This window comes from Zonotrichia leucophrys, chromosome 13 (genome assembly GCF_028769735.1).
Source record: "Zonotrichia leucophrys gambelii isolate GWCS_2022_RI chromosome 13, RI_Zleu_2.0, whole genome shotgun sequence".
NCBI lineage: Eukaryota > Metazoa > Chordata > Aves > Passeriformes > Passerellidae > Zonotrichia > Zonotrichia leucophrys.
Window position 1 is genome coordinate 10578228 of NC_088183.1, and position 26566 is coordinate 10604793.

General features: G+C 41.5%; 1 protein-coding gene across 10 annotated transcripts; it reads right to left on the reverse strand.

Moving 5' to 3' along the window:
- Positions 1–26566, reverse strand: P4HA2 (prolyl 4-hydroxylase subunit alpha 2). 10 transcript variants are annotated; one of them, XM_064724936.1, is made up of 17 exons: positions 26383–26503; positions 25304–25414; positions 19715–19807; positions 17935–18031; positions 16675–16826; positions 15092–15229; positions 14036–14275; positions 12173–12384; positions 11236–11412; positions 7751–7821; positions 7420–7519; positions 6445–6498; positions 4051–4110; positions 3917–3982; positions 1748–1816; positions 1247–1343; positions 10–510 (listed from the first exon to the last, which is right to left on the reverse strand). In XM_064724936.1, the coding sequence occupies exons 3-17, from the start codon at positions 19794–19796 to the stop codon at positions 440–442; spliced, it is 1686 nt and encodes a 561-aa protein (XP_064581006.1). In that variant the 5' UTR covers positions 19797–19807; positions 25304–25414; positions 26383–26503; the 3' UTR covers positions 10–439. The 10 variants fall into 10 exon arrangements, with proteins under 10 accessions (XP_064581000.1, XP_064580999.1, XP_064581001.1 ...); XM_064724930.1 differs by lacking the exons at positions 3917–3982; positions 26383–26503 and adding an exon at positions 26512–26566 and having other exon boundaries at positions 1–510; XM_064724929.1 differs by lacking the exon at positions 3917–3982 and having other exon boundaries at positions 1–510; positions 26383–26514.

The window sequence follows — 26566 nt, forward strand, 5'->3', positions numbered from 1 at the left end:
TCACTTTATGGAAAGAATATTTATTTTTGCTTTAAAACTTGTGATCCATAGAAATACAATAAAATCAACATGTACACAAAACTTTTTTTTAAAAAAAAACTTTGGTTCAAAGAAATATTTAACATCTAAATCTGAGGTACAAAAGGCACAAGACCAAGCACCCAAAGAAACAGAATTGATCACAGCACTGTTTGCACCACTACTACAGAGGGAGACTGTAGGGAGGAAGGCAGGGAAAATGTGGAAATAACTGCAACCAAAAGACATGAGTGTGTACAATGCCATTTACTTTCTTTCACAGGTGTTACATATTTTATTGTTCTTTTGTAGTAAAGTGCCAGGACTCTTGGAGAAAAAGATGGATCATTTCTTAGAAATGAACTGGAACAAACAACAGTAGAAAAGGAGACAGAAACAAAGGTCTGCAGCAGGCTGGAGTTCAGTCAACCTCTGTTCTCCCACAAGGTCTTAAGAATTCATTTCCTCTTTCATGAAACCATTTGTTTGAAACTGTGGAAACAGGGAACTGAAATTAGTTATCACCATGTACCCAGTGTGGATATCATCACAACCTAGATGGATACTTTAGGTAAATCTTTCAGTTTGGGGATCCATGCTTATACTTCTCTACTCCCCCAAGGGAAAACACACAGAAAGATGCAAAAGGCTGGAGAAGAAAGGATCTTCCCCAAGGCACAATTCTGGAGCCAACACTAAGAGAGCAGTGTATTCTGGGGCTTGTGTCACTGACAGTCAGCATCTCTGGCACTCCAGGGACATACCCTGGGGGCTAGGGGATACAGGTATGGGAATAGATGATACAAAGCTCGATAAGCTTTCAGCAGGAAGCAGAAATTCCTGATGTCCAGACACTCCCATTTACCTTACAAGGAGCTCTCATCCTTTTGCAGCTCAAATTATGGGCAGATCTTTGTAGGAATAGACCTGATTCTAGTCAAGTGACAATTCAAGTCATTCTGATGCTGATACATGACACAAACCCAGTGACAGTCTTACACTTTGTGCTGCCATTGACACAAAAGCTCACTAGAAAAGCTGTAGCTGTACAATGCAGCTGCTGAATACTTCATGAGATCAATGGCAGGAAATTTCACTATGGCCAAATGACTCCAGTAGTTGAAGGGGTACCCAGGTTATTAAATGCCTTTTTAAGAGGCCAGTGTATCCCCAGCTTTACATACATGAGCCTTCCTTCAGGATTTGTTTCCAAACAGGAATTACTTACCCCATTTACACCCTACTAGTACTGGACAAGCTGCATGTCTTGTTCTATAATCCCCCTCACCACTTCTGAAGAGATTGTACCAGAACACTGCTGTTCCCTGAAAAGTGAGATCAGATCTGGATTAGTCAGAACCTAGTCAACATAACCAGGTTTAAAGTAAGGGGAGGAGGATGCCCATGGATTCAGCTACAAGCAGCTGGAAGCACTTTAACAGGTCACCATCAACAGCACACGAAAAACTCTTAGTCCTGTTTTAGTACAGCCATGTTCAGAGGACAGAGGAATTCTACTGAACACAAGTTTACTTTGTTAAAACAGCTCTGCAGAGAAACTGTTCATTTCACAAATAGCCAACACAGGGAGATGCCCTTTGGTCTGCAAGATCACTGCAGCTGCAATGAACTGCACTTGTCACATCAGCTGACCGACACAGACTGTGCTGAGGGAGAGCCAGGAAGTGGAGAGAGAAGGAATAAACCCAAAAACATCAACAGACTTTACCTTCTTGGGCCATATTGCTGCCCCAAAATCTGGGAAAACTGTAGCTCCTCCAGCTTCTACATCACTCATCTGAGAAAACAAAGTCCACAAACTGTACATTTACAAGGCTTTTTATACAGTTCCACAAGCTATAAATGTCCCAAGGCCTTTCCACACATTTCCACTTGCACCTCTACAAGCAGCACTGATGAGGAGGGTGCACTTCAACCAGCAGAAGCTGCAGTACCTGCTGTTGAAGCATTTTATTTCAGCTGAAGGCTTTTGTGCAGCTTATGTCTATCTGCTCTGTATTTCCTAGATTATGTATCCTCTACTTTGAACAGCCACTAAAACTGTGTACCTGCCATGTTAAAAAGCTAATACTCTAGAACAAGAGAGAGGACTTCAGAGTAAGCTGGTTTCAAGAATTTCATTCTACTTTATGATCCAATTAGGAAAACAAGTGTCTGTTAAACCACATATTTCCTTGTAAATTGAAACCATGCCTTTGGAACTCATTTTCATAATTTAGTTTATGCATCTTGGTCAACCACTTCAAAAACTACACAAACTATTAGAAAAACCTCTTTCTGCACTGTTTCTGTGCTGTTCACCAACAGTCTTATGCAACTTCAAGTGCTTTAGGCAGCTCAAGCTTCAACAGCTACAACTATGAGATTCTAAACAAAACCATGTATCTTTTATGTTTTACACTTCTACACTGGAATGAATTTAACCCTATTGTATTCATCAGTAACAAAGGATTTATTGTAAATTCTAGACTTGACTCAAACCCCAAAGTTTCTAGAAATGATCCCATTAAAAATAGAATGTCTTTCCACTGAAATCAGTCAGCTTTGGGTCAGATTCTAATTAAAAGAAACAAATTAGTCAGATCCAACTCCCACTAAATTTAAAACTACTATTAATACACTCCCCAAATCCCCACAATCCCTATTGTAACTTGGATTTCTGTTTATAGGAAATGTTGTTACCACTCTGGTGTCCTCCTGCTTGGTACAATAAAAGGGCATCAGATGCCACAGGTGCACAGGTTTTTGCCCCTTCCAGCTAGAAAGCATGTTCATGCAGCCTTGCAAGTTAATACACGTCTTAGCCACAAAATGACTCTTTTTAGTAAGGCTGGTGGTACATGTATGATGTGTAATGAGTTCTGTATGGGACAAACAAGGGCAAAGTGCCTTTGACCATGTACAACTGGCAGAGATACGTATTGTTCCTTCTAAATCAAAGCTCATCCAAAATTCCAAGAAGCAAACAAAATATTGACTCAATTTAAAATTTCTTTGCAGCAGAATATTTCAGTTACCCATCTTACTCCAATTCTTGTTTTGAAGATTATATCCCTCCCCACTATACCAAGTTGAAAGTGTTTCTGATTCTGTTTTGAGCTGCATTTCACTCAAAATATGATGTCGGCCAACAAATTTAAAATCTGTGAGAAAAATATTTAAACTATATCACTAAAATCCTAAACACAGAACATGAGGTGATCCTAAAGATACAGTGGGTACAGGTTGATAGATAAAATAGTGTCAGAAGACTACTGTGAAAACAAGGCCACTATTCCCAGTGGCAGCTGTTTAGGATTCCAGTGTACATGGTCTGTAGGCTGCATAATGCATGCAACTAATGAATCTTTCAAATCTGCACTGTAACCTAGTTGCACCAAGTTTATCAGCTCTGCCTGCCTTTGTTGAAGCAGCACCTGTGCTGAGCAACTGAGCAACTCTGGCTTTGCCACACAGCTGAGGAAGAGGATCACAGACCACAACATCACGTGCTGTCAAACAGTGGTGGAAAAATGTGACTGTCTCACATGAAGTGGCTGCTAGTCAAGTTCTCCAAAAGCACACCACATGAGTGCCCCACGTATTTCCCTCTCAGAATTAAGCCAAAGTCTCCTTTCCCCCACGGAATCCACTTAGGTAAAAGATTCCATAGCAGAGTGACCGAAAGGAGAAGATGGGTCCTGTATTCAAATTTTCTGCTCTGACGTTAAATACCACCAAAATTCTACCAATTCAGATGAGACAGCACCTGATGCTGCAGGAATAATGAAATCCCTACTGCCAGATGCCAGGAAATCTCTACAAATAACCAACTGCACAAGCTGTAAAAAGATGCTGCTGAAGTTACACTCAATGCATAAAGGATCATCATACTTACATAGTTTAAAAAAGTGGCCACACGATTTCCAGTCCCTAACCGCTTGAAAGCATCTGGCTCATCTTTCTATAAAATTAAATGAGAATAACTGCAAATTTCCAGCTCCCAGACAGCAGACAGACAGAGGTACTTACATAGTTAAGAAACGTCGCTAGCCTATTTCCTTCCGATTTGAGTGTGCTGTCAAAGGGTCGCTGCAACAGACAACAACTTTAACCCAGGCTCCCAACAGAGCTACCCACGTGCAGCTCTGCAGAGATCCTCAAGCCCAATTTAAAGAGTTGGAACAGGAAGGGGACAAGTGATACAGGGCAATGTTAAAGCCATCACAAGTTGCAGCCAGGATGCACAGCTGCATGCACAGAGCACTGGGATGTGACAAGGAGAAATTGCACTGAACAGTTCTGGAGGGAGAATGGAAGCACTGATTTCAGGGCCTGTGGCACAGATGTTATCCCAGTAAGGTCAACAACAGGCCATTATTGTTCTGGGCACTGATCCAAAGTCAACAACTGACATGAATACAAAAAATTAATCTTCAGTGGGCTTTAGATAACAGTCGTGTAAATGTAACAACTCAAAGAAATACTGTCATGAGAAGAGCAAATGCATGTTTTGACAGCAGACAAAACTATAGAGTAGTTTCAGGTGGTTGCCTGTCTAGGACTAAAGACCACATCAAAAAGATCAAATTGTCTTTAGTCTGTAAAAAACATTGACTTTCATTTGTTGAAGTTGAGATCACACTGGTGCCAGTGTAGAAGCAGAAAGAACATCTAGAATACCAGTGTCTTTCCTTCAAAAGAGTGAAATTAGAAATTTATTTACATTGCTAATAGTCAGGAAGTCCTTCCAGTCAGGAGATATCAAGCTGCATTTTTACACACAAAAGCAGTAATGTTCAACATTTAAAGAAACCAATAAATCAGTATTGAAAAAGAAACAGCAGGGAAAACCACAGTGACCATATCTAAGATGATGTAGTTCAATCTGCTTGAAGCATGTTTTAATGAACAAGTGGTCTTTCCTGAAATGTGTTCACAAAAACCCCAAACTTGCATATGCAAATCCAATCCAAAAAAGCCAACATAAGAACACAGATACAGAAAATTCCCTGGTTACTGCCACTGCTGTGAAACCCAGGTCCAACTATGAATTTCTCAACTTCAGCAGCAAAAATCTAACTTGAACAACCAATAAAATCTCCAAGTTGTAGTAGGCAGCTACTAAAGTGCCTCTATTTGAGAACTGCAAGGGAATAAAAAGCTTCAAGGCTGATCAGAAGCTGGGGAGACAGCAGCACCTCTATTTCAACACAAAGTCTGTGATCCACAGAGAGCCTGCAGGACCAGACCAGAACTGAGGCAACCTCTGCAAGTGCCTTGCCTCAGCTGACAAATGCAGCCAAGGTTATGTTCCAAGTGGAGCTCTGCTCCAGCTCCTAATCCAAAAGTAAAGTCCACAGTGGCCAATTTGATGCCTGAGGTCCTTGAGTTCAAAGGATTTGAAGAGAATTTAAGAACACTTGCTCAACTCAGGAAACTAAGCAGACTTGAAGTTAAGAGGAAAATTCTCAGAATGGGCCAAAACTAATGAATACAAACTTCCATAGTGTTAAAACTTGGATTTTTTTTTATTTTTTAAACAGTGCTAAGTTGGGAGGCTTCAATTCTGCACTCAATTATTGGGTTGTATACTCTGGCTGCAGCAATCCCTCCTACCTGGGACAATCTGAATTATGCCAGATCCCACTGAAATACCACGGAAACCAAGGCATCACATGGATTTTATATTTGAAGTTAACAGTCACCACAGCTCCTCAGTATGCTTATGAACTTGTTGAGGGTCATTATTAACAATCTGCTCTTCTTTTCTCCCACAGCAAAGCAGAGCTGTTCTTTGCCAGGCAGAGCCCTCTAGTGCCTCGTGAAGACCCAGCACCAGCACCTGTTCATGCAACCTGGGCTGGAGCACTGCCCTCAAAACCAACCCAGGGAACTCTTTGCAGACCCCAGTGCTGCAGCCACTCTCAGGGGTCTGCCAGAAGGGCTGGACAACCCACAAGGATTTCCATAATGTTTACTTTTCAGGAGGAAGGTGGAAGGATATCTCCTCCTCAGTCAGCTCCTGCAAAATGCTTTAAGGCACCCAGCAAAGCAGGGTTTGGACAACATCACTGAACTCAGAGGCCTAATGGAACAAGGCAGACTCACAACCCAGGGCTTGCAGACCTCAGTTTACAAATAAAACAATGCAAAGAGCACATTCAAGTGCTGTATGACTCTTTTACAGTCTCTGTACTGTGTAAAGAATCAAGGTCCCAAAGTAAGCAGGGACGTTTGTTCATGATTCTTTTGAACTTGCAGCATCAGAGAAAGCAGTGCAAAGGCTTTTCAGAATTCATAATTCATCCATGCAACAGGGCTACATATTAAATGCTCTAAAAGAAAACACCTCCAAAATTTATCTCAGACCAAACTGCTCCCTCCTCCCCACCCCATTAAGAAATAATACAAGTGTGATCTTACCCTGGAAAAATCAAAGTGTGGCTCGTACTGCCCTCCCATTCCATAGTTGGCAACCTACAGCATGGAAGAAGGAAGCACATAAATATGTATTGAACTGCAAGTGACTGCTGCAGAACAGCACTTGCTCTCAGAAATCCAAAGCAGGCTCTGAGAAACAGCACTTTGTGGCAAGATGATTATCTAGAGTACACTGGATTTATTTTTAGATTGCCGGAACTGAGGTACACAGATGAGAAACAACTTGAGTGCTTTTTCCCTTTTGTAGCTTGAGGGTTTGTACTTATCACTACAACAGCCTGTTTAACATTCAGCAGCAATAGTTCCACCACATTTTTTCTTCCTTCCTCTGAAGGAAAGGCAGATCAAAGTGTGCAACTCTGGGAGTTCGGCCTAGGGGACAGAACTGGACTCTGTGCCACACATGTATGATCTGTTACATACTAATGCCTCTCCAGTTTCACAGAAATTTACTTAAAAGCATCTCTTCCCTCACTTTATAATCACATAACATGCTTTAGTTACTCTGAGGCTGTACTTAATGTGTCTCCCATTCACTAGACAATTACCTGGTTTCTATGGATAGCCTGTAACCAGAGTATTTCTATCAAGTTCTGAAACAGAATTCAAGGAGCATGGAGGAAGAGAAACAGTGAATAGACTAACATACAGCTATTCTGGCAGTGCTGTACTACTGGCACTCTTCTTCCCAACAGCCATCCAAAGATCAGAATTCATATCAGACTATAGCAAAAAAATACTTGGGTCTTAGAAACATTGAACTAGGACAGAAAATAAGCTTTTGCAGACTTGAAAAATAAGCTGCAGGCATTTCCCTCAGAACAAACTGATAAATATCAGATTTCTGCATGAAGTTATCTTATATTGCTTTGGTCTCTCCACCCTTCTCTGCCTGGCACACACAAAACATCTGTCTGCAGCATTCCACCTTAACCAGGGTGAAGCCAGTGCACCAACCTGCAAGAGCTCAGCTGTTTTCACTGTTAACCCTGTGATCTGCTGCATTCGCTGGTTCACCTTGGCCACAACAGGATCATCATCCTCCTCCAACCACGAGCTAAGGAAGGACAGCATCACATTATTTTACAATACCAATCACCACATCCCATTTCCCAAGGCAGAAGGGTTCTCCTGCCCTTTGTCAGATGGCTAAAAGAGCCATTTCCCATGCATTTGTTGGGGAAGCTCTGGTTACATGCAAAGCAGCTCAGGTTTTCAGACATAGGAGGTAGCAAACAACAGCTGTTAAGCACAAAAACCTTAAAGCTCAGCCCTTCCCTCTGCTTACCTCTTGGATACCCTGTAGCTGGCCACTGTAAGGACACCAGTTTTGGGATCACGTACTGTGGCTCGTGCCAGCTGTGCCAAAAAAAATCCCAAGGGGGAAGAAATACATCAGCTACAGGAGAGAAAATTTCTCATATCTTACCAAAAGCAACACCTGATTTGTCCAACTTCAGTAACTCACTGGATAAAAGAGCTTCAACCTGGAATATGATCTGACTTCATGGTGAAACAACACATGCAGAATCACAAGTACAATCCATCACCTGTATTTGACCCTGGAAAAAGAGTCTGAGGGACTGCCCAAGCCATGATATTGATTAAATCCTATCCTGTTAAGTTGCTGGCTTAACAGGTTTTGAAGGCACTTTTTTTAAACAGCTGGAGTCAATATTAGCAAGAGGGAACAACAACAAAAGTTAACAACATATGAAGTCCAAGTTCCTAGCAAAGAGAAAATCATTGGATAGTCCATGAATTTAATCAGCCTGCTCCTCATATGGACTAAAACCCCAACCTCATTCTCAGATGTAAAATAACAAGTGAAAACTTTTACAGAACAAGTTACAAACTATGGGACAAGCAAGTCCCCAGTAGTAGAAAACTCTCAAATACAACTCTCAACACTTCCATGCTCAAATTTTCCAGCTGAGAGATGCCTGGAACATCCAGCTCTGATGAAGGCAACTCTGCAAAAGCACAGCACACCTAGACATTTTAAACAGTGAGTATCATCACATGTAGGCCATATGACTAGATATGTAGGGGAAAAAAAATGAAACTTGACAAAATTGATAGTTTGCTGTAGTGTCAGAGTGACAGATGACTGCTAACAATACACCAGCTCACTTTGGTTTCATTCTTGCAGCTGAGAACAAGAACTGGGATACTCTTTTCTTTGACTGTAAACTCAGACCACATTTAAATTTAACTCCTGTTAACCACACACACTCTAAATCATACCTCTTTTCTTCCACTTAATTATAGGTCATAGAAGGCCTTTTTATTTGCCTCTTCTTCAGGGAATGCAGTCATTATTTCCTTCATTTTTCCTCAAATAAGTCTCCAGCCAGCTTTACACTCCTTGTCAGCTGTCTTGTCCCTATACAAGAGTTCTTGGCACAGCTGTTGCTGTAATTCTGACTCACTGTTATTTTGTTCCAGATTTTGCCTGTGTAAATTATAACAGAAGAGCCAGATTGCCTAGTTGTTCTTCACTGGTACAGTGAAGCATAGCTTTGGGGATATATATTTTGCTTCTCAGACTTTTCATTCTGCTGCCATTTTCAAGCTTGTACATGCTTGCTTGATTTCTGCACCTAGCATATGATCTAAATAAATCAGAACACAAATAAGCCTGACTGCTTTGATATTATTTCCTTTCTGCTCTGACAGGCAGGTTTCTTCATTTAAGGCACACAATCTACGTCTCAGTTGGTACAAGCAACTGATAAATGTGAGGCTTCCTCTCTCAGGGTGGAGAAATCAGCCTTGTAAGAGGCATTTGCTTTCAAAAATCATCATAATACCCTTCATTGGTCAGAAGCTTCACTGACTGTTTCAGAGTCTGTTTAGTTTAGCAAACTCTGTTGTTATTTCCTTCTGAAATTCTGCATTGCTGAAACCCTGTAGCATGAGCTCAGATATTTATGCCTCCCTATTTCTTGCCATGTTCTTGCCTGTTCAGACAATCCTGGCTTGCAGGTAACACTAAGATTTTAGGAATATGTTTCTCATACTATGATGGACCTGCCTCAATGCTATCCACATCAACAGAGCTAAGAATTTTCTTGACTCTCCCCAGCCAGTTCTGATGGATTGCCTGAAAAGCTGGATCTACTTTTTGGAAGTGGAATAACAGTGATTGCATTTTGCAAAACAAGCATAAAAACTGCAGCTACTCCCAATCACATACAGATGTTCTTTCTCTACAGAAAGTATTGGCAAGTGTAAACTGCAGATAATGTTTAAGTGCTTGGACTCAAAAGTAAAATTGTCTTGCAAATGCATTTTAGAATAAACAAAGTGGTCACCTTTCTGAGCCTTAAATAAAATAACACTTCACAGTTCTGTCTGAAAGCTTCCATGATTCCCAACTAAAATTTCCAGGCTAAAATTAAGCTGTATTTATTAAGGACCATCTCACCACAGGACTTGAATTTTCCATTCTTTCAGTAGTAGTGCAGAATTTAAAGTTACTCCAGCAGCTAAGGTTTAGAAAAAACAACTCATAAAGAAATGGCTGCTTTTTTAAAATTGACAATTTTCATCTGAATCTTAAGGCTATAATATTTACCTACTCTTCTAGGACTGACTGCAGTTCTACACTACACAGATTACATGAAAAATTCCTCTAACATTAGTAATATATGCAAAATTCAGAGACCAAGCATTAAGACTTTCCGTAAAACTCTGAATAAAAAAGAGCAATCTTTAGACAGTGCTTTTATTTGATAAAATAGATTAAGTGATATGCTCTATGTGAATACTTCCATTTTATCTGAAGCTCTTGAAGTTTTCTACTATGATGTAATAGGAAAAATTCTCCATTTAAGGAGGTGAGATTCCTCACTGAGACAGGAGTGTTCAGCCAACACTGGATAGAAGACCAGCTTCACAAACATCCCAAATTATTAATCATCTGGGGAAGCATCAGTTTCTCAATCTGTTTCTAACTATTTATGCTTACATTCAGAAATACAGAAAGCTAAGTCTTCACTAGAATTTTTGTACCATATTTCATAGTGGTAGCCTGAAGAGTGCTAAAATGAACCACTCCTCTATAAGCAAAGATTTTTGTTTTACATTCTGCTCAGATCTGACAGAAAAAGTATGGGGGCGTCTACTACTATCACACTGCCATACTACTTTTTGCCAGAAAGGTGACAGAAAATTCCACCTCCAGAAAAAACAGATAATTACTAGCTTTGCATGAGGTAGCTGTCACCAGAACTCATATCATGAGTAGCAAGAAATATCTATGGTTTAGAACAGAAGCAGTGGATTCCAGGATACACAAACAAAACAAAACCCAACAAAACTCAAACCTCTAGGTATTATTCTAGCACAACTTACATTTTTATCTTTCCTCTTCTCTTGAGATTTGGGGGTTTTAAATATCATTTAAGTTTGGCTCCAGTTCAAAAGACAGATTCAAGACACATTGCACACCTACTCACATCATTTTAAGTCAGCCATTTATCTTTTCAAGTCTAGTCTCTAATTTCTTAAAGCTTTCTAAGCCATTTAGTAAGAACTTTGCATAATTAAAGTACAAATAAAGGTACAATGCATAAGTACCTTTGGGAGCCTGGGCTTTATGGTCCTACATCACCAGGCAGTTTCAAAATCTTTCCTTTTAGGCAACAGCTGCAGTGTACCATCTGTAGTATGAAACCAGATCTTTCAAATCCTTTGCTTAGCCCTTGCTAATAGAGACTGAAGCATGGAATTGGCAGTTATTAGTGAGATGGAAAAAGGGAAACTTACCCTTGGCTTAGCTAGTTGTTTAATCTTCTCGATTTCTTCATCAGACATGACATCATAGTATCTCACAATGTGAGGACTGTCCCATTCATCTTCTTCTTTAAAGGGAGCTATCAGCAGATGAGGGTTTCTGTTTCCATCATGGTACCTACAAAACAGCCTTTTTTGTCTTCGAGGTGTCTGAAACAAAATGCCAAACAAAGCACTGTTTGCTCAAACACTTTTCTTGGACTTCAAACAGGCAAGGCAAGAAGATGAGCTTCATTCCACACAGACTGTAAAAGCCATCAGGTGACCAGAAGATAGAAGAGGTAAACAAGAACAATTCTGCAATTCACTGCAATTAAAAACAAGATATCCTGCTCCAAATACCACTGAGCAGCATCTGAAATACTCATCTTTAGGGGAATTAAACCATAATAGGTTACAGATTAAGAACTATGCAAGCAGTGAGCTGTAAAAAAAAGCCTGGTTTTCATAATTAAGACTATATGGATGAAATAAATTGGTTCTTTTCCCAGGACTAAGAATTGAAGTGATATTTGTTGAGAGGTACTGGAAATCACTTGGTCAAAATAGTCATTCCAGAATACATGTCTATGATGCAAAAGGGAAGGAATAATGTGATTCCCTGAGTGTGGTAAAGCATAATCAGCTCTCAGGGGAAAAAGCCCTGTATGGCTGACTTAGAAAAAGCTGAGTAGACAGACTGAGGAGAATCAATTTTCAACAACCCTTCAGAGGTACAGCTAAGAGTTGTTTGTGTGTAACAGCTGAAGATTGAGAAGCCAAGATGTAAGATACAAATCTCAACCTGGACAGAAACAAACTTAAATTTTTCTTAAAAAAAGAGCTTCACAGAAGGAAAAAACAATATATTCCACCAAGCTTGACCACCCTTATGCAAAGGCAGCATAGTCAGGAAATTCTTGTCCCTTACCATTTTCACCCCTTCACCTCGGCACAGGGCCTCGTAGATATCACGCTCTGGCAAGTAGTCCAGAGGCCTCTCATAGGCTCCACTTTGCACCACAGCTTCTGTGCTTGTCACAGTCTTGTTTACTGAATTTTCTTTCTCCTTCTCCTCTCTTTCCTTCTCCAGCAGCTTCTCGAAGTACCGCAGATTACTGCCTGCTCTCTCATGAGTGCTGTCTTCATTGGGAGAAAACCAGACAGAAATGGTGATTGTTGCAAACTGTTAGGACAAACAAGCCTTGTATCAAGACAGCAACAATTCTTCCCTTCCTAAAGCATTATCAGGCAAACAAAGGCATTGGCTTCAGTCTGCACTGAAAATCCACACTGGGAAGCTCCTGTCTTTGCAAAGGAGAGCTGCACTAAGGATACAAAAGAATCCTTCCTGGAAGAACCCATCATAAAACTTGTATTCCAAGAAAAAGAACACAAAGTTTTTGTTGTTCACATTCCTCCTTTTCTCTCAACTTTTCTGGCCAGTTCTACCCACGATGAGCAGAGACCAAGGCAGCCCACTTGCTGTACCCCTCCTCTCCACCATGCTGCTCACCCACACTGCACAAGCAGACTTTAGTCAATACTGTGGTGGAGTCCAGCCACAGTCTTCAGTCCCAAAGACTTCTCTCAGGTTGGGAAGCTCTGGGCCCACCTACAGCACCCATCTGTAGCTCTAACAGGGTTATATGGGAGGGAGCATCTTTGGACACACTAGTGATTTATTATTGATGTTGGTAAGAATCAATTATCATCATCAATAGACCTTTATCCCAGATAACTAAGAAGGAACGATTCCTTGTTCATCTGTGTTTCTGGATGCTACTACCTACAACAGATTCTTTCCTTTCTGGCCTTCCCAACTTCACTGTGTTTATCTCATGGAACCAACCCAAAAGCTCACTCCAGTCACCACTCATTAGAGCACAGGATAATAGTGGCCAGAGAGGGAAGTTGAGCCCAGAGCAGAGGAAGCTGCTCCTTTCACAAGGGACTGCCAACTGTGCTCCACTGTTTGCTGCTGATAAGGATTTGCATTCTGCTATCAGTGCTAAACCCCTAGAGCTAGATTCAATGCATATTCATATTCTTGTAAATTTTAAATAAAGAATTCTAGTTCTGCAGAAATTAGACTAATAAATATTTTTCAATAGGAAAGTTTCACCCACTCTCAGGATGCTGCTAATATCTAAACTAGCAACCACAGCTCATTAAAAATCCCATCAAATACCTAACACAGGTAATGTTAACTCTATATGAAGAGGACAGACCTTTCCACTGCAGGAAGTAGGCAAAGCTGGATAGAAAGCTTATTTGCTTAGTCAAGGGAAAACTAAAAACAGTTCAGAAATAAAAAGAGGTTTTAAGAAACTCAGTTTGTTCTGAATATTCAGAAATATTGCAAGATCTCAGGCAAAGTATTCCAGCATCCATGAGTACCTGCACTGAGGAATAAAGAGGTATATGTAAAGTCAGTAGGACTTCACAGAAGGTGCAGCACTGCCTATATCTGTGGTAGCCTTGACCTCTACTTGAGACAAGCAAGGCTTTAACCACTGCCAAACAAAGCATCTCAGTACGGTCCAGCAAAGCACACAGGCAGTGAGTGCAGTCAGACACACCAGGGCCTTGGGTAACAACAGCATGGACCATAAGACAGCTTGTTAAAGACACTTCATGTATAAATAGACTTTTTTCCAGGACCCACATTTATTAAAGTGATCTGTCAGGATATCCTTTCCAATCACCTCACCAATGTGGATGGGCCATGACTGCTCTCAGCTCTGCTGCTGGCAGCACTTCCCTGCTAAAGCAACGCGGTCTCTGTTCTTACCGAGGGATATCAGGCGCCTGGTGAGCTCCATGGCTCTGTGCAAGTCCCCAAACTGGAAAACAGCATAGCTGAGATAATCTAGGATCTCCACTTTGCTGACTGTTGTATCCTCCCCCTCATCATGCTGTTTTAAGGCCTGCTCCATCCAAAGCACAGTGTGGTAATAGTCCCCATCGTTGTAGGCTGTCTTCCCCATGCCAAAGCAGTCACCAACTGTCAGGGAGGATCTATATTTTGTTCCTAAAACCAAAAATACAGCTTTCAGCAATCCACACAAGCACCTTTGCCTTAAATACATGGGACACACTGAGAAGTATCTGTAAATACACACTTTTATCATCCAAAAATGTTTCTAAGAAACAATGCTTTGACAATATCTTAGGTTCAGTACTAAAATGATCACCATCAGAATTAAAGAGTAAACTGCCTTAATTTTATTCTAACCCATTCCTTTGGAAACAAAGAGAAGTTAACAGAAGTTACAGTGGTAAGCTACTGTGTTTTCTGCTGTAGACAAAGGAAGAGCAGACTAAGACTGTAAAACAGATTTCACCTAACCTACAGGTTAATACTGTTAGATGATCAGAGAAGCCTGACTACCTGCACAGCCAGCTTGTTTCTCTTTACTATAAATCTGTATTTGTGCATAAGCAAGCTGATGTTGATTTAAACAAACTGGGTGTCCAGTTGACTGCACTGATTTCCAGTTGCTCCAGCTCAGAAGATGCACATGTAAGACTTAAAATTTAGCTAATTATTAATTGCTAGTAATACTTACAACAAATAAAAATATTGTGTCACCTCATTTACCCACACACCAATGAAGCCTATTCAGTTAGTAAACACCATGCAGGTAGCCACCATAACCTATTCTCAGCAGCAGCAAACATTAATCAGGACTCTGCTAATAATCAGACATCCCAGCATTTCTTGAAATTTTCTGAAGCATCTGTGGCAAAATCAGGTAATCCTCATTTTATAAAGGACTTTTGGAGAGAGTTTGAGGATGTTACCATTTCCTTCCTGTTAAAGCTGAGGAGTCCTTGGCACACTTACCTGGCAAGTTCCCTCGAGAGAGGGTTTCAGGATCCAGTTTGTAGGTGTCCTGCAGGCGCATCAGAGCCTTGGCCGCTCCGGTCTCGTCTTCTTCAGTTGGAAAAAACTGACGCTGGATCGTAAGATTTGCAATAAAGCCTTTGCAGTAAAAGGGCAAGATGTTACTTCCAGAGCTTGAATAAATATGAGCACAAGATTGACACAGAAGAGGAAACATCTGCTCTGGCTTGAGAATTAAGTTTCAAATAACCCAGATTTAAAGCCTCTTACTAGGTTCAAAAGTTATAAACACATTGTTTTCTGTCCCTTTTCAAGAAATACAGCTCATGAGTAAAAAATAAAGAATAAACAGCTAAACTCAAATTTCTTGTGCCACAAAATTACTGATGTACAATGTGAATCTAATGATCTTCATTGTCCTGTAATATCTCTTTCTGACATGAAAACTTAACAGCTTTCATCAAATCTCCTGCAATACCCACAGAGACAGCTGATTTCAGGTTGTAGTACTGGTCAATGATCTCCAACTTGGTATTCCAACATCTAAAGCTACAAGAGCTTTTCAAGTCTCAGTTCCAGGAGCAGAGACCCTGATCCAGGATCCCCTCACTAGCATAGAGCCTCACTCAGTGAGAGAATGAAACCTGACAAGTAAACCAGGTGATACTCAGAAATAAAATTAAATGCACTAAGTAAACATGTCAGGGTTACACAGCAGGTTGGTTGGACAGAAGAGGAAGCCATCAACTGAAGGAAAACAGCCCAACCATTTCTAATCATACAGAAAGCCAAACTGGAAAAAGAAGCATTTAGAAAAAATTAGCAACAGACATATTCAACAGACATGAGTATTTTATTTCCATTCAGGATAACTATTCCAAAAGGCAATAAAAGCCTTGTCTGGAAAAAACTTTCAAGTACCTAAACTGTAGCATATGCAGAGTAGAAAGGGAAACCATGTGGTGTTCTGCCTGAAAAACACAACCACCTCTTCCTCACTTTCTAAGAGTCCAGTAAAAATAAACCTCCGCTTAAAAAAGGTATGCAGGCAGACATGTGAAAAAATGATGCAAACCCAAGGATTAGTACTGGAAACATTTGATTTAGAAGGACAGATTTAGAGACAGCAATCATATAGCAATCCTGGTTTTGACAGACTACAGCATCTGCCAACTCTAACACTGAGGCTGATACAAGTTTCTCCACCAGTTCAATATGGGACTCATTTTGATTCTTAATCTTATTTTCTGATCAACACTATCAAAAAACAGTGATCATCAAGAGAAGCAACAGACTGGGAAATCAAATAAAGCAGTTTATATACAAGAGAACAATAACACTCATCAGTTACCAGCACAGCTTTAGCACATCCCATTCTCCCTTCTTCCCCAAATAAAACAGTTTGATCTTGACTGAGACGTGTTCAGTCGCAAGTCTCACTCACTTGGGTAATCAGTACACACAAGTCAAGTCCTTAGCTGCTTTTTAAACAAACTTGGCAATAATATTTAAACCACAGACAAGCTTGTGGTTTTCCAGAACACAAGGCTGCCTCCCAACAGCAGTCCCCTGTAACTCCTCACCATTTGTTGTGTCCTGAAGAACCAGGTTTTCCAATTCCAGCCAGTCAGTATTCAGACGCTTGACGAGCTTGTATGCATTCACAGGGTGTGCCAGGTACCCTTCTGGATCAGAGGCTGATTTGCTGGTCAGTACATCCATCTTTTCAGCCCAGCTGGAATGAGAAGTGTGCACATGATTTAAGAAGGAAGATGTGCATTCATAAGTTGTTCTCAGGCATTTATGAATGCACATCTTCCTTCCTAAATCATTCAAATTACACATCTAGATCAAATTATTGCTGCTTTTACTGTCAAAACTGGCTTTCAATCTTTCAAGTTCACAAGGATAAAGTGGAGGTTTTTAAAATTACAATAGTCTCTTTCAAAGAGAAAGTATTTCCCTGCTTAGTATTTTAAACCTGACTTCAGCAGGCATGCATCTCAGTTGTAACAAGCCTTAAAAATACCAGTTTATTCATAGACTGAACAGATATTCTCTTTACCAATACTTGAAAAGGATATTGCTTTGCCTCCGAAGGGCAGCTTTTCAGGAAAAGAACATTTTGTGCCTATGTGACCAGAACTCCTACCATTCCACTACTCCATAGCTCTATTCTCATCCTACACTCCCACAGGAAGGTCAGATTGACACATACAGCCTCGAGCTGCAAGTTTTTTGGAAAGCACAAGTTCTCCTAGAGGCACTTGGCTCTTCTGAACCTGGCCCTCATGTAGCCCATCCTCCTGTCACACCCTAGCATATATTGCTTTTGGCTAGAGCAGAATTAATCTTCCTACATGACACAAAGTATCAGCTGTCAGCAAGAGCCTTTCAAGTGATCCAAGCAATCAGGACAACATCAGAGATGTGCTGCAGCCAGGCTGGCACCTGAACAGGGCAGAACTGCCCCTGAGGGCAAAGCCAACACAGGAAGGAACCCAGAGATTTGGTAAATGCCACTGGCACACCTGGCTCCTGTAAGCAGGGCTGGTGGCATGAAACAGCAGGCAGCACAGAGCACTGGCACACAGAGGCATTCAGCTCTCATGACAAGACTGACATGACTGATGTGTCCTCTTTACAGGAGTCCTGTAGTGGTACAAGGACAGGGCAAAGTGGGGAGATCCCACCAGAGCACCATTTCTAAAGAAGTAAATTCTAAGTGACACCTGCAATTATCTACTGAGGAAATACCGACAAGATTTAGCATCACAAAGGTGGGGTGTGACTGAACACAAATGAGCCATTTTGTCACCCTTCATTACACAGATCTCCCCTACCTTTTAATCTGAGAGAGCTTTTTCTCTTCTGCACGGATATATTCCTGTAAAGACTGTACCAAGTCCTTCTCCGCATAAATCAGGTCTGTCATTTGACCTAAAAAGAGTAGGAGCAAATATTCATCAGTCCTAAAAAAGTAACAATTCCCAAGTGCACAGAAAAGAAACCTTAAATGCTCCAGGGCTATTAAAACCATCACAAACAACAGACAAATTAAGGATGTGCACTTCAATGCCTGTACCCCACAAAAGCTATCAGACACACAGGTCTGGCATTCAAGTGCTTCAAGGGGCTTTTAAAGTCCCAGCTTCAACAGTTCATGCAGCTTTGCTCTGACCCTTCCTCTGCCTCTCAATTACTTTTAGTACTACAAGTGCAAGCAAGACAATTAAAAAAAAAAGGTTTGACACTCCTACAGCTATGGAGACAAGGCAACAAAAGATGCAAATGGTTGCCAAAGCATATGTTCTACATATGGACACAGATTAGGTCACACTAACAAATTGCTAGTGTAACCACTAACATCATTTAAAGTTACAGCTTTACAGTATGAGTAACCATGGGAACAGCCTAACATTACACAGAGAGGAATTTCAGACTAATGTTCATAGACTCACACACACTCTCCTGATTAGCATTAGTGGAAATTGCTAACATATCAGTCCTAATTGCTGTGACAAACTTGGCTTTTCAAAGCCCAAACTGAAAGAACATTATTAGATTCATAAATGCAACCACAGTTCCAGCATTCCAAAGTAATTATGAATGAGGCATGATTAAGCAGATAGACGGCAGCAGGATGTGCTGTTTTCAGAGTTAGCAAAGGTTCAGAAATAGGTAAGTTTAAAGAGAAGGTGATTCTTTGTGGAAGCTTTGTATAAAATGCTACTTAGAAAATCAGAAGCAAATAATACACATGTAGTTAAACATTGTTGAGCCAGCCACAGGGCACGTGAGGAGCTTGGCAGCAGGACTGGCTGAGCAGTTCCACACAGAGGTGCACAACAACCCACCAGGAGCTCTGAGCTTTGCCATTCAGAACCAGCTCCACTGACTCAAAGAACATTCTGGAGAACAGCCAGTGGCAGTTAATCAGCCTCTAATGCCCTTATGGAGGGCAAGTCCCCAAACTGCTCAACAGGAAAATGTTACAGCAATTAACAGCAGAAAACTCAGTTTGTGCTCATTTGAAGCTCTACCACAATCATACATGATTGGATCTTATTAGAACACAGGAACTAATTTGTCATAAAAATCAAATTATTTTACAGATTTATTACAGTGCAAATTCTTTAGGATTTAGTCAGGCCTAGCAAAACACACCATGTAAGGGAGTTACTGATTTTTCCTTCTGACACCTAACTTCTGCTTTTTGAGAAGACAGGACATTTTGGCTGCTGGGGAAAAATAAAAACTTCACATATTTACCACTTAAACCATTTTCATAACTCAAATTCAAGAGACTAAGCTTTCTAGCATAAGGTGGTGTGCTCTGTTTAAAATGACAACAGATGCACAAACCCTAATAGAACACAGAGCCCATCTTATTTTACTGATAGAGGCCCCAGAGAAACTTGGATCATGCTGGTCAGCGTTCCAAGTCAGCCAACTGCAAACAAATTGCACTGAGGCTGCAGAAGAGCAGCTTCCCCTAATAGAGACAGTGTTGGCCAGGGCCACATTTAGAAAACCATATGCTTCAGATGATAACTTCAGCAGTTCTAGCAATCACAATAACAATAACCACATCACAACATCATGCACTGGTTCTTTCCACACCTATGGAGGTGAAGAACTCTGCCTCTGCGTGCCAGATCAGGAAAACACAAGGGAAGAACATCAACTGCAGCCAGGGCTTCATCTTCCAGATACCTGTTAAAAATTAAAAGGAAAAGGAGGAATAAAAATAATTAACTTATTTGTCAGAAACAAGCCAAAGCATTAACCTTTATCTTCATTTTCATTGCATTTTCACCTCATGCAAATTATTTAGACTCCCTGAATTTTTAAAGCTTGAAAAAACTCTTCTTCAACCATAGGAGCTGTTACTTAACAGCATCAAATGCTATACTGCATATTCTTTGGGATTTACATGGGAGACACTGGAAAGCCCACAAGAGAAAAGGGAAACTACATATACACATTGTCCACTGAGAGTGAGAAAAAGCTCTTTTGCAAGAGCAGTTCAGCACCTTCCATGTCAGACATAACTAGAGCTGGAAAATATGAGATCCACAAATTATATTCCAATAATAATAAAAGTCTAAATTAAATGGGTTTATAGCATTCTATAAAACTCAGTTATTTAAAAACTGTCTAGAAACACAAATAGTGAGAAAGCCAAATAGAGGAATAGAACATTTTGTAGTGTAGAAGTGGCAGCAATGGCTGGAAAAGTTAGAAGTGAAATTTCCAGTTCTGCTTATTCAAGATGCATTATCTCAGCATACTGGCCTCTGGGCACAGCCCTTATAACTCCTGTATTTCAAAGGCTGTGCCAGTTTAGAAACCCAGCCCCAGAGAGGGATGGTGAAAGCAGATTGTTCCACTTCCAAGAGCACAGCCCTGCAGTGTCACAAGGGAGGTGACAACTCCCCACCTCAGCTCAGTGATTGCTTTTTCCTGCTCAATGTAACTGGGCAAACTGGTGGCTCAAAATTACCACGTGCAACCCAGTAACTTGAAATACAGTAAAAATGTAACTACTGGGGACAAAATGGAATCAACCTGAGAAAGGGGAATGGAAGGGAAAAATTAAAGAAAAATACAAGGAGTGTCCTGAAATTTCAAGCAATGCAGCAAATAGGAAGGACTCAAGATAACTCTGTGATAACTCTGACTTGTTCCCTTGGGCTCCACACATCTGCCTCCAAAACATGAAATACCCACAAGACAAAAACTGAAGAAAGAATATTTTTTTCTTTCAAGCCCACAGCACAACTGAAACTCTCTCCCTCAGCTGGGCTCACCAGTGCCACAGAAACAAAGACCAAATACATCCTCAGTGACACCACCACCACAAAATCATTAGGAATAGCTCTGTCCTCTGTTGTGTATTATCACAAGGCAAGATTATTATTTCTAAATTATTCTTTTGATTGCTTTACAAGACTACACAAGGAATCAGAATCATTCACCACAACAGTTTGCAAGCATGAGTAAGCAGGAAAATGTCTCACAGTATCATAAAAAGTCTTCTCCTTTCCCTCTTTTGTTTCTCACCCTCCTGCAAACCACATATTCCCAAACTGCTTGTTGAAGTTAGTTAAGAACTAGTACATGGGTAATCTGAGAAATGAATAAAGCTGAGCGAACAGTGCCATGCAGAGGTCTGCCAACACTGCAAGCCACAGTAAGTGATGTAGCAGAAAGCACAGCAAGTGCACTTGGGAAGTACATTAATTTGGATATATTGAGCCTCATCTGTCCATCTGAATAGTCTGCCATCATTTAATGGAGTGGTTTTTTGGATGCACAACATAAAGCCTGGGAGAACAATTACAAGTGAATATTCCAGTTAAAACAACTGTACACTTTCCTGCACCTCCTCACCATGTTCTCCCATGGCTGAGGAAATCTGCCAAGAAGTACTACAGCTACCAGCTTGTCTTTACAGCAGATCTGCAACAGCTTTACCATCCTACTCAGCTTTACTTGAGTCAATAAACAGAGACCTCAGTAAAAAGAGAAAGCAGCTCTTGCTCAAACAAGCAGGACACCTGGCTGCAGGGTTGGCAGATTGTTTGTACATTCTTTTGACAGCTGTTACTGGGAAAACCAGCACAAATAATGAATTACAGGAGGCTGAATAACCACAGGCTTGGCTGGCAGGAGCGTGTGTGCACAGCAACACGTACATGTGCCCACCCCACTCAGCTGAAAGGAGGGCAAGAGGGCAGAAGGGGCATGAGCAGCTCATGCCTCAATAAAGGAGCCAAATGTTTGTAAAGCAGTATGTTTTATTCAAACAGAAATGCCAAACAAGCATTTGTATAACAAACACTGCCTACATTTCTGGCTTTTCTTTAGTGGGTTTTGGGTTTTCTTACTTCTTTACAGTACAAGACCTCAGTGAATCATTACTCCTATGGAAAGAGTGCTGTCAGGCCCAGGGAACACTGGCAGAGGGAAAAAAGTCCTAGACAAAATACATAAGGATGGAATTTTTCTCCACAGGTTAGACTAATTTTTTTTATTAAATAAGCTTTCTGAAAACCTCATAAGCAACAAGATATAAAAATAGACTTGACCTATTAAAGGGGAATTGCTTGCATATCTACCATGATTCTCAGTTTCTCATTCACTCTGAATTCCATATCCAGTCACAGGGAGCATAGGCCAAAAGGGAGCACTTTTTTCAGGTCAGAAGAGGAAACAAATATCTATTACATCCAGTGCCTTCAGGACTCAACTTCTGCTCACACTGATATGCTATGGTCTCCCTTATGCACCAAAGTACAAGAGAACTCCACTTCCTGACAGCCTAACTAAAAACAGGGACAAAAAAGCCAGTCCTTCATCCAGCTCCAAATTTGCAGACTTCTCTGCAGGGAAATTAAATTAAGTGGAACCAACATAAGATCAGTCTGTACAACATAAAGAACACAAGTCATAGCCTTTATTGTGGTAAATCAGACCAGAGTGTTACTTGTACTCATGTGAACACTTTTTGATCACATTAACAGCAGAAAAACAGTGTCCTTCCACTCCTCAGGTAAAAGTGGCAGCACTCCCTCTGCCATGGGGCTTCTTTAGGGGAGCTGGGGAACTGGGGTGCAACCTAACTGCTCCAAACTGCTACCAGCAAAGTCACCTCTTCTTCCAAAGACTAGCTGGGGGAGATTTTTTCAGAGCACACAGAGCAATGGTTTCTTCTAAGTCATTAAGGCAGAGTACTGCTCTCTGCTTACAGACCCAGAGGAATAAAGCTTGGGAGACAAAGTAACATAACCAGATACTGTCAACATCTGATTAAGATACCATTTTTCTGAGCTCCTGGAATACAGCATGCAAGCTGCTGACACAAGGAAGGGTTAGAGCCCATCTCCTTGTCTGTGCTGTTAAAGACACCTGGGAAACCACTCTTAAAGCAGCTCCTTCCATTTAAGTACCACGGTGAAATCCAACAAGCAAACCACAATTCAAGATCACCTCAGGCCACTGATGAGCTCTTGGTGCATGTCACCATCATATTTTCTGGAAAAACCCCCTTGCCCAGGATTTTTCCCCTGGGAAGCTGAAAAGCCTCAGAGAAAAAGGAAAACAATATCTCATTTGCTTCTCCTGTGTTTTGCTGCTTTGGAATGTGGTTTGGACACTGTTTACCAACAGGTGCATGTTTCATTGGTTTCATGTGAATTGATTTTACTTAATGACCAATCACCATCCAGCTGTGTCAGGGCTCTGGAGAGAGGCCCAAGTTTTCATTACTATCTTTGTAGCCTTCTCTCTGTATCCCTTCTCTATTCTTTAGTATAGTTTTTGTACAGTATTCTTTAATATAACATCATAAAATAATAAATTAGCCTTCTAAGAACATTGAGACAGATTCATCATTTCTCCCTTCACAAGGGACCCCAGAAAGAACCACAGGTGCCCACAAAGTTGAGGCTCTGAAATTTGATCCATACTGAAACAGCTATTTGAGGTTGGACTGTTGGATGAGACAGAAATGTCTGGGGCTCCTCCAAATGCCACTGTTTTCCACCCATCCTCTTGCCTGGAGACACCCCAACGGGTGCTTTCAGACACACTGAACTGGGGCTGCAGATGGCTTCATCCCTTTCCCCTCCACAAACAATGGAGCTTCACAAGGAGGCATTAAGCTGCTATCAGTTAATGCTATAAATAGCTATAAATAAGGTTAATGATATCCAAGTGGAAAATTATACAAACCAAACCTGCAAGGCTGCTTATTTGTTAAGAGCCAAAAGATTGGCTTAATTCTAAACAGGTTTTCAAGATGATGCCAAGGAGGAGCCTCTCAATATCAAGAAAGGCAGCCATAAAACCATTCACCTGTAGCAGTATTTCAAGCCTTGCAGATTCGCCCAGCACAGGATAGCAGCTATAAAACATTTTAAAAGTTATTAAATACTAAGGAAAGAAAACCTACACCATTAGCTGAAGACTTTGAACCAAGTAATTCAAAGCTGCAATTCATCATCCACATGAACTCAGATGCACCAGTGTTCAACCCAGCCCCTTCCTCCAGAGCACACTTGTTTTACTGCTTGAAGCAGCCTATGCCAACATCACTGCCCTTCTTTATAAAGCATTTTAATATGCATCTAAAACCAATTATAATTACCTAGCAAAACCAGCAATGTGATTGCCTTGTGCTTCTCAAGGCAAGCCAAAAGAAAATGAGGAAAAGCTGTTTATTTGCAAGCATTAACAAGGACACAGCACAGTCATGCAAAACTGCTGGCCTTTCTTTTAACATAAATTATAACCACCTTAGAAGCCAAAATCATCCTGATTAGCTCCCAGTAATTTTTTAAAGCCATAATAAAACATTTCTTCCACACTCCAGTAGAGAACAAAACTGATGCAAGTCTAAGGCACAGCAAATCCTCTTCAATGTTACTCTGCAAGCTCTGCTTTTATAAAGCAGCCTGGAGTCAAATCCCACAGTGTTGGTGAGACAAAAAGACCCTGGGCTTTTTCCACTACAGCTTATTTTTTTAGCATTAATATCTAGACTGCATTTTACTGTGCAAAGGCCATAACTTTAGTATATAATCATACTTAACACAACTTGGAATAACTTATCATTTGCCATATAAAGCATTAAAAGTATCTTCTTGTTCAGGAATAAGAGGAGTTATTTTCATATTAAAAGGTCTGCTGTCAGTGAACCGTTTCTTTCAATTCAATTTAATTAAAATCAGGCATTATCTCAGAGGTTGATTCTGTTCTAACATTCCCCTAGAACATGCCTGCTTCCACACTCCATGTTCTCACATCTCTGACATATAGAAAACCATGCACAAAAATCAGAACTAGTCATAGGAAAAATATCTATGTTTACAGCTTGCTTCTTTGGAAGTTTGCCAATGCACACAGCATGGAAATCATAAACAGATTGGATTCCTGACTTAAACCTCCAGTGAAAAATTTCTTATGCTTACTGGTAAACCCAGCTCCCCCTGCTGTTACTTTCTTTGAAGTGTGTAATTCCTGCACTGCTTCCCAAAGTATGATTAGTCATATTAAAAAACGAATCCCAAGAAATTATGGCATTAGCAGGATGCCACATTTTTGTCTGTTAGTGTCACAGCAGTGCCAATTTACCAATGCAGAATAATGTTCTGCTTGTGAAATATGAATGGGAGTTATTGATTGCTATATATATTCACAACATACCTGTGGGATTATTTCCAAGTCCTTAATGCCAGAAAGATGAAATATTACCCTGGTAAAGATGGCCACAGCAGCCTTCCAGCTCCACTCCACCCTCACAGGGCACCTATAAAGCTAAAGCACAAGAGGTTTTGTTACAAAAATGTCTGCTGGGGAACACTACTTTAATACTGAGGAAAAGGGATGATTATTGGCTGGAAACACCAAACATCACAAAGTCAGACAGTCCCAAAAATAGCCTTTATTTACATATCCTCTCTCCTCCTGGCTTCCAGGTTACAAGGACATTCTTTGCTTCCTGAAATAAAATTACTCCTGTCTAGTCAAAGGCATGTTTTGCCATCTTATGACCTGCCAAGCTGCTGTGCCCCAGCTGAGCTGTGGTAACACTTAGGTAGTGCCTTCAGTTTTCACACCAGCTGCTCTCCCCTGCCTTTGCTCAGCCTCTTCCACCGAGGCTTGGGTCGCGGCATCGCACAGGTCACACACAGCTGCCTGCGCTCTCCTGGCTTGTCCCCAGCTCAGCTGCACAACTGTCCAGGGACAGGCTTTTTTTTTTTGTAAACAAAGCTCAGAGTAAAATAAAATGAGACGTGAGCAGAACAAGTGGGGTTTGAACACCTCTACGAAGCTCAAGCCATGGCTTGCTCTGTGTGAGCCTGTGGCAGGCAGGGAACACGCACAGCCAGTTAACGCAGCTGGCAAAGTCAGCTGGCAGTGATTTACCCGGGAATGCCAGTCCTATCAAACCCAAACAGCGCGGAGAAGGGCAACAAGCTCTCGCACTGTTTTAGCGATGAGAGCTCTAACGCGCTAACAGAGACGCGGGATGTTTTGTGATAGCGCCGTCCCCCCGAGCCCGGCCCGCGGGGACCGCCGGCCCCAGCAGCGGAGCCAGGACCCCGGAGAGGATCGAACCGCGTCTCGCCAGGGCTGAGCAGCCTGCAACGCGCTCGGACCGAGCTCAGGGCTCCGGCAGCGGGACCCCCGCGAGTCCCGGGGGGCTGCGGCAGCGGGCACAGCGTGCTGCGGGCTCCGGCCGTACATGTGCCCCCAACCCTCAGCGCGGACTCCGGCCGTACCTGTGCCCTCAGCCCTGCCCCGCTCGCCTCAGCGCGGACTCCGGCCTTACCGGTGCCCTCAGCCCTACCCCGCTCGTCTCAGCGCGACCGGTGCCCTCAGCCCTGCCCCGCTCGCCCAGCCCCGCTCACCGTGCAGCCGCCGCTCCCGCCGCCCGTTCTAGAAGCGCCCCGGCCCTTCCAGCCC